A 7,755-nucleotide genomic window follows, 5' to 3' on the forward strand; every position below is an offset into this window, starting at 1 on the left:
TAGTAATATATTTTGGGCCTATTTACTTTTTGGGCCATCTTTCAATCCCCATATTGTTAGTGCGATAGCAAACGTAGCAATCCTTGGGCAAAGACCAGCACATTCTTTTTCCAATTGGGCCAGTAATGGCTGGTCATTTCGTTTCATTTCACCCACAAATCACCATCCTCTCGAGTTTCGACTCCACGGTTTTCGCCGCCTGAGAATTGAACGCCTGGGAATCCTTCGTCCGAATAACAGGTTTCCATGTTTTAGTAGTATCCGGCCATCACCAAGCCACCAACCCAAATTGAAGGTAAACGGTTCAAGGCTTAAGCTGACAGAAAGTACATTTATTTATTTTGTGAAACTATGAACATTAACTATTTGATAAAATGCTTGAATAAAAAAAAAAGAAAAACTCTTACTAACGCCTTCTATTTCGCATTTATATCATTATTCTTAGTTGAAGTAATGAATTTCTGAAACTTATCGAGACGAAAAATGTGGGTGGGCCGAGCAAAGCCTATTTTGCAATTACAAACCATTAGAAGATGTACGAAATGCTACATTTTCTCTTTGCTTTCTTACTCGGACGTTCCTCACAAGAAGACCCCTTTACAGGTTTGCCATGTATCTTATCTCATTTGCAAACTTTCAGGGATTTGAACCTTATACTTAAGACTTGTGTTTGATATCTGACGTTTTATGGGCCTCTCTTTGCAGGAGACTAGAATGAGAGACAGGTTTAATCTCTATGCCAAAGGAGGTGATGGTGGTAATGGCTCCACCAGTTTTCGGCGTAGCCGATACGATCGTCGTGGTAAACCTGATGGTGAGTTTTCTCTCAACGTTTCCTGTCTGTAACCATTCTTTTATTTACATACCAGTTTTTTCATTCATAGTATACATATGTACTCATGCGAGCACACATGGAATTAAGAATTGTGATGATTGTGAATTCATGTCATTTTGGTGATAATGAGTGTTTTAACTTGGTAAAACTTCGGGGAAAGTTTTATATTTGTTACTACTTTTGTTTCTGATGTTCAATGGACTTAATGTAGGTGGGAATGGTGGAAGAGGTGGTGATGTGATTCTAGAATGTTCCACTGCAGTTTGGGACTTCAGTGGTCTGCAAAATCATGTTGTATGTTATCCTCTCTCTCTCTTGTCTTCATTCAGTGGCTTTCACCGACTGTGAACTGTGTGATATTTGTGATTCTCTATAGAATGCGGGTAGAGGTGGACATGGAACGTCAAAGAACAAGATAGGAACTCGTGGAGAAGACAAGGTTAATACTTCCAAGCTCCTTTCTTTACTTCTGACATTGTGTTATCCACTTATGTGTTCTATTTAACCAATTGGAATTGAGAATTCTTACGTGTGGCAGGTTCTCCAAGTGCCTATTGGTACTGTAATTCATCTGAAAAAGGGTGAAATGCCATCCATGGTTGAACATTGTTCTTCAAACGATTCAGATCCATGGGAACTCCCAGGTACACTTGCTACTGACCAATCTGAAGTTGATCAGCAATCTTCCTCTAAGAATTCAAGTATCGCAGAAAAAGTCAAATCAGCTCATGCTGCTGGTCAGTTGTCATCTTGTACTGAAATAACTGTGGAGCAATATTCTTTAAGAAGCAAAATAACTGTGGACCAATCAAGAGGCATGAATCAAGCAAATGGGCCTCAATCAGAAGCTTTGGAAGAAATTAGGTATAATATGGCAGAATTAACAGAGCAAGGTCAGCGAATGATTGTTGCTTATGGAGGGGAAGGTGGTTTAGGTAATATATGTTACCCGAATGTTTCAATGAAGCCTAAGAATATAAACTATAAAGTCCGGAGGGATAATGCATTTGAGGATGAAGCATCAAATGGTGATCAATCCTCCCTTCGTACTGGTTTGCCTGGTTCTGAAGCTGTTCTTGTGCTAGAACTTAAGAGCATTGCTGATGTGGGCCTTGTGGGGATGCCCAATGCTGGTAAAAGTACTCTTCTAGGGGCTATCTCTAGGGCTAAGCCTGCAATAGGCCACTATGCCTTCACGACTCTGAGGCCAAATTTAGGGAATTTGAACTTTGATGACTTCTCAATTACAGTGGCTGATATTCCAGGATTAATAAAGGGTGCTCACCAGAATCGTGGACTTGGACATGCTTTCCTCCGCCACATAGAACGTACTAAGGTTTTGGCGTATGTTGTAGACTTGGCTGCTGCATTAGATGGTAGGAAAGGAATTCCACCGTGGGAACAACTGAAAGATTTAGTCTTAGAGCTTGAGCACCATCAGGAAGGTCTCTCCAATCGACCATCCTTGGTAGTAGCAAATAAAATCGATGAGACTGGGGCTGAGGAAGTGTTTGAAGAGTTGGAAAGAAGGGTACAAGGCGTTCCTATATATCGAGTCTGTGCAGTGCTGGAGGAAGGAATATCAGAGCTGAAAGCTGGTCTTAGAATGCTTGTAAATGGTGATGAGAAATCAAACTCACTTAGTATACAAAACATAAGTGTGGATTAGTTATAAAGTCATTTATGTCGTTTTGACATCATTCCTACTCCCTCCTCTATTATACAAGACCCATTTGCAATGCACACCCTTTACTAGTTAGTATATGTAGAAAATTCTGATTTTTATTTTCAAGTTGCAACCTGATGTATGCAAGAAGAATGTTTCAAAGGTTTCATCACTTTGATATCTACAAGTAATGTATCTTAACTACCGCATGCTTCATGCCTTTAATTTCACTAGCTCTTCTCAACGACCCAACTTGATTTAGTCAACTTTGCTTTTTCTATTTCATTTTCATCATATTCAAATCAATCAATTCATTGTCATCACATACACGAAATTTCAGTATTCCTACAGTTGATGGATTAGAATTAATTGGAAAAATATGAACAAGTGAAAATGACTATTTTTGCAAATTAAAGTAGTTTTTTCTGCTTACAAAGATCCAAGAAGGATCCAGGGGAGATGAGAAAGCCTTGTCGAGGGGAACCGGCTGATGCACTCGTACAATTCCAATGACGCAATTATCCAGGATTTTGCCAAGTGTACGGTGGATATCCACTCTCCCTTTCGTGATTCCACTATAAATACCAGTCCATTTTTCTTGTAAAACTCACCCTTGACTCTTGAGCTTGCGTCTGTGTATTGATTTCCTATTACAAGATTTCCCAATCTCCTCCACTTTCTCAGGAAAAAAAATGTCTTCAGGTTGCAGCTGCGGTTCTGGCTGCAAGTGCGGCGATAGCTGCTCGTAATAATTCTATTTGTTACTAGTATTTCTTGCTTTTTTTGGCATGTCATATGTGTATATGTGTATATGTTTATACGCATGCATGTTTATTTTGATAAGAAATAGAACAAATTTGAAACTGTTTTTTTTCAATTTTTGCCTGTCAATATTACAGATGCAGCAGGAACCTTAACTTGGGACACTCAGAGAAGACTACCACTGAGACCATCATCTCCGGAGTTGCGACAGTGAAGACGTCAGTACCAAGATTAGAATTCTATTCCAGCAAACCAAAGTTTTGTTTGATGTTTTAATAGAAATTAAGAAAAACTGAAACCATGGTTTAATAACTTGCAGGAACTTTGAGGGGCCCGAGATGAGCTCTGAATCAGGGAACGGATGCAAGTGTGGATCAAACTGCACTTGTGATCCATGCAACTGTTAGCTGAAGCACAAAAATTGGGCATGCCAAAGACAAAGCAACAAATGAGCCTGTAATAATTTAAGATTAAGTAGGGTCTATGCTATCTGTGTGTTGTGTAATAGAGCTTCTCATAAATAACACAGCCAGGGTTTTGGCGATTCCTTTTTCTAAGGATTTTGCTGCTGCTTCATGGCGAGTTTGATCTGTTGTTAAATTATATAAATAGTGGTTGCTTTTGTCTGGAGTCCTTTGTGAAAGTGGAAGCCCGGAAGGGAAGCTGCTAGCTTGAATGTTGTTTGGAGTGAACTATTGAATCAATCATTAATGAATGCATCTATGGCGTCTGCCATTTGTGTCTGCAAATTTTGATTCTTTCTTTCTAGAATTTGTATGGTTCACGTTTTGGTTGCTTTAATAATTAATGGTTGCTTTGATTTAGTCAATCAAGGAAATAAAAATCTTGCCAAGTTGATGCCTATGTGACAGTGACTTAAACCTAATCTTATCTTATTCTTTAATGTTTTGGATTAACGCTATGCTCGGTGATCTGCCAATGCCAATGAAATTTTGGTCTCACAGATATTTTGGATTTTTTTTGTGAACACTCTCACCGGTGGGACATATGAAATTTTTTATAAAAAAATGAAAAAAAAAGTTATAATACTGAAATTTAACCGTAAGAATTATTAAATATATAATTAGATAAATCAATTATATTAAATTTTAAGTTCAGATAAACAATTATTTTCGTACAAAGAATCATCCAACGAATCTTGAGAAAAAAATTTTTATTTCATTAATATTATTTGATTAAAATAACAAAAAAAACTTTTTAAATTTATTATTTTATTTAGATAAATTTTTATATTTATATTGCATCCAAATAAGTTATTAATCATTAATTTATATTTAAATAAATTTTTATCATATAAGTTACTCTTTTATTGAAAATAAATTTTATTTGAATATAAATCAGCAAATAAAAATTTATTTTGCCCGTATGGTTCACGTAGAAAATGAAGCCATACCAAAGACCAAAAGACAATGTGTATACATTTTTCACCATTAACTTCAATTGATTTTGTATAATTTTTCTCTAAACATTCTTCACTTTGTTCAAATTACTTAGCTCAAGATAGGTCAAAAAATTAGAGCCTGCACCATTTCTTTCATCGATTCATTGACTGGAGTTTACTTCTCATGAATATTCTCATTTGTAAACCAACTTTTTGTATGTTCACTCCAAGGAATAAGCATCCCAACCAACTTTTTGTAACTTCACTCCAAGGAATAAGTATCTCATAATATATAAAAGGGTGGGTCATAATAAGCATCTCATAATATGTAATTTCTTACAACATTGATATAATCATGCCAACTAATCTGATAGTAAATGCAGTGTATACTTCAAGAAAATCAGAAATGCTAACATATGTGCATCCTCAATGGCACCAATCACATCTTACTATGATGCCAATTTCAGCTGCAGCAAGCTGAGATGGGACTTGAACCAAATAGTAGGATACCAGGAAATGAAACTATTCTAGATTCAAATCTCAGCCCAAGCTTTTAGCCTCGAAGAGGATCTTTTTCGTCTGCATCAGCAGTCATGCCACTATCAAAAGTCTCATATTCATAATCTTCATCAACAGCTTCCATAGATTTTCCGAAAACAAACGACTTTGTTCCCATTGTTGTAAAAGGCATCAAACCAAACGCTCTGGCAGTCTTGATCTCCCTGGCAACCTTCCTCTGGGCCTTGGCACTAATACCAGTCTACAAGATGAACTAAAAGTTTATACATAAAGGAAAATCCATAATCTACCAAGGTGAGCAAACCAAATAAATAGAGTCAGCACTAGAAATTACCGAGCTCCTCTTTATAATAATTCCAGCCTCTGTTATAAAGTTTGCCAGGAATCTGACATTCTGCCCACATGTATCATTAGTAGTAATAGTAAGTAATGCTGGCAAATGAAGTAACAAATAGGTAGAAACAACATGAAACAATATTCAAAAAAATTACTATTGCAGAGAACTTAAAAAACAATAAATTGATAAAAGATAGATTAAGTTTGCTATCATAGATGAATAATCACGTCATAAGTACTACATCAGCCAAAAGTAGGCTAAAAGTCACATATGAACTATCTAGAATTTGGAAGCAAGGATTTGAAAATCTCAAATTCGCCTGCCCTTTTCCCTCCACCTCCCCCTCTTCTTTCTTACTTGCCTTACTTACAGAACTCACAAAACAAGAATGCATTTCTAAAAACTCAGAAAATAAAAGGTGATGTTAAATTCTGATAGGCTCACCCTGAAATCGGCTTTTCTCAGTACTTCCTCTGTAGTTACATCAAATTTGATGTTTTGGGCAGGTTTACGTACTCCTGGCCTTCTAAGATCAAGATCCTGCATTATGCCACAGAATTTGAATGAAACGATAATGTAACTGTTAGCATACCAAAACCACAAAGGAAAAGCAGCATATGACTATTTATAATGATTTCCAGACACTGCAAAGCATAACGAATCTGCACATTCAAAGATTTCTTTTTTGCATTAAAGCTACATGCTATGATTTTGTATCGATTAGTCATTTATGGGTACATATCTACTCTGTAAGCTTTATGTTTTTCTATCAAAATTTGTCTTTAAACAATGAATTAAAACTAGTTGTAGCCTGTGAAAGCCAATGAAGGGAGGTTTTCTTCTATCAGAGGTAGGCCTGACAAAGCCAATGGTTTTGCAGACTTTTGCTTTAGTTTGTTTGATAGATTGGGTTGGACTATTGTATCATACCCTGATGATATCCAATGAGGTATAGATAGAAAGATGTAATGTAGGTTATACTTCTATCCTTGGTTTCTTAGGAATTAAATTAATTTCATTCAAAAAAATGACTTTTAAGACCATTCAGAATTTCGTTTATCCCTGTAAATATGATAAATCATGCAAAATGATTCTCCAAACTGCAAATGAACACTATCAACCATTCTAAAGTGCTTCAAAACATCACCTCCAGAACACATCCTGATCTTAAGGACAAACAATTAGCGGAAAAGGCCAGGAATTATAGATTGAACATGTAAGCATAATGAATCAGAAATTTCTCTAAGTTTTACTAACTAATCATTCATGAACCTCATAAAATCATTGTTTTCTAACTACTCGTTCTTTGACACCCTTTAACTTTGCAAAACACATTCCCGCATCAAGTCAATTGATCCTTTATTTAACTCAATCGGAATCATAACAGAAACACCGACGTCAAAGCTTGGCTATAAGCAAGAAATACGTGAATGACAAATAAGAAAGATCAAATTCTGGCTTCAGTTTCCAAAAATCCTTAATCATGATATTAATAAGAAGAAACAAAGATTGCCAAAAAAAACAAACCTTAAGTTCATACTTCATTCCAGATTGAAAGCTAACATCTGGTCGAAAAGCATAATCATCCTTCTCAATTTCACCTTTATCGAACTTGAAGTAAGTGGCCGCTTTCTTCAATTTCCCATCCATTCCATCTGATAATGTATTGAAACTCTCGTCCAAGCCATCCATTGCAGACTCATCTTCACTACCCATTGGAGAACCGGAACGGCCACGTGACCTCTCAAGTCTATCAAGCTTTTCGTAAAAAGATTGAGCCTTTGGACTATACCCAGAAAACCCACCAAAAATCCTCCGTTCAAATTCATTGGCTGACTCAAATGAGTTGGAATTTGGGTGCTGCCCATCAAACCCATTTCCTATTTTATGATAAACAAACAAAATTGTGATTTAAGGGAAATTTTTTTAAAGAAATTTGCAAAGGAAAAAAGAAAGGTATTTGAAAATGAACCTGTTGACAGAAATCTGACAATTCGGGGATACTGAGATGGGCGTGGGCGTGGTAACCCACCTTCGAGTGAACCCAACAGAACTCGAGCAATCCTCATTTCTGATAATAACAAGCTCACAAACAACCTTAAAAAACAACAACGACAACAAGAACGATGAAGAAGAAGCGAATCTGATAAACTGAGATTAGTTGAACTCAGGGTTTTTGCCCTTCCGAGGTTTTAGCCTTTTAGGGTTGTTTTGGATTTCTTTGCTTATTGTTT

General features: G+C 36.3%; 3 protein-coding genes across 3 annotated transcripts; 2 read left to right on the forward strand and 1 right to left on the reverse strand.

Annotated features, from left to right (window-relative positions):
* The first annotated feature begins 52 nt into the window (after nucleotides 1-52).
* Nucleotides 53-2,745, forward strand: LOC111303741 (GTP-binding protein Obg/CgtA). The gene is made up of 6 exons (XM_022900160.2): nucleotides 53-295; nucleotides 446-603; nucleotides 706-814; nucleotides 1,047-1,129; nucleotides 1,212-1,274; nucleotides 1,374-2,745. Exons 2-6 carry the CDS (start codon nucleotides 484-486, stop codon nucleotides 2,502-2,504), a joined length of 1,506 nt encoding a protein of 501 aa, XP_022755895.2. The 5' UTR covers nucleotides 53-295; nucleotides 446-483; the 3' UTR covers nucleotides 2,505-2,745.
* A 365-nt stretch (nucleotides 2,746-3,110) lies between these two features.
* LOC149515222 (metallothionein-like protein 1) lies at nucleotides 3,111-4,012 on the forward strand. Its single transcript, XM_089742646.1, has 3 exons — nucleotides 3,111-3,246; nucleotides 3,401-3,481; nucleotides 3,583-4,012. The coding sequence occupies exons 1-3, from the start codon at nucleotides 3,194-3,196 to the stop codon at nucleotides 3,668-3,670; spliced, it is 222 nt and encodes a 73-aa protein (XP_089598772.1). The 5' UTR covers nucleotides 3,111-3,193; the 3' UTR covers nucleotides 3,671-4,012.
* A 914-nt stretch (nucleotides 4,013-4,926) lies between these two features.
* On the reverse strand, nucleotides 4,927-7,755 carry LOC111304347 (Ribosomal protein S18). Its single transcript, XM_022900891.2, has 5 exons — nucleotides 7,494-7,755; nucleotides 7,049-7,401; nucleotides 5,966-6,061; nucleotides 5,519-5,578; nucleotides 4,927-5,425 (listed from the first exon to the last, which is right to left on the reverse strand). The coding sequence occupies exons 1-5, from the start codon at nucleotides 7,588-7,590 to the stop codon at nucleotides 5,219-5,221; spliced, it is 813 nt and encodes a 270-aa protein (XP_022756626.2). The 5' UTR covers nucleotides 7,591-7,755; the 3' UTR covers nucleotides 4,927-5,218.

This window comes from Durio zibethinus, chromosome 13 (genome assembly GCF_047325235.1).
Source record: "Durio zibethinus cultivar Kanyao isolate XHJ-2024 chromosome 13, ASM4732523v1, whole genome shotgun sequence".
Classification (NCBI taxonomy): Eukaryota; Viridiplantae; Streptophyta; class Magnoliopsida; order Malvales; family Malvaceae; genus Durio; species Durio zibethinus.

Bases quoted from the DNA above. Each gene is read 5' to 3' on its own strand.
- LOC111303741 (XM_022900160.2), top strand. From the start codon at position 484: ATGTGGGTGGGCCGAGCAAAGCCTATTTTGCAATTACAAACCATTAGA. The intron at 815-1,046 runs GTGAGTTTTCTC...GACTTAATGTAG, and splicing joins TCGTCGTGGTAAACCTGATG to GTGGGAATGGTGGAAGAGGT. The intron at 1,275-1,373 runs GTTAATACTTCC...TACGTGTGGCAG, and splicing joins GAACTCGTGGAGAAGACAAG to GTTCTCCAAGTGCCTATTGG.
- LOC149515222 (XM_089742646.1), top strand. From the start codon at position 3,194: ATGTCTTCAGGTTGCAGCTGCGGTTCTGGCTGCAAGTGCGGCGATAGC. The intron at 3,247-3,400 runs GTAATAATTCTA...TCAATATTACAG, and splicing joins AAGTGCGGCGATAGCTGCTC to ATGCAGCAGGAACCTTAACT. The intron at 3,482-3,582 runs GTCAGTACCAAG...AATAACTTGCAG, and splicing joins GGAGTTGCGACAGTGAAGAC to GAACTTTGAGGGGCCCGAGA.
- LOC111304347 (XM_022900891.2), bottom strand. From the start codon at position 7,590: ATGAGGATTGCTCGAGTTCTGTTGGGTTCACTCGAAGGTGGGTTACCA. The intron at 7,402-7,493 runs GTTCATTTTCAA...ATCATAAAATAG, and splicing joins TGTCAGATTTCTGTCAACAG to GAAATGGGTTTGATGGGCAG. The intron at 5,579-5,965 runs GTGAGCCTATCA...ACATGTGGGCAG, and splicing joins TGAGAAAAGCCGATTTCAGG to AATGTCAGATTCCTGGCAAA.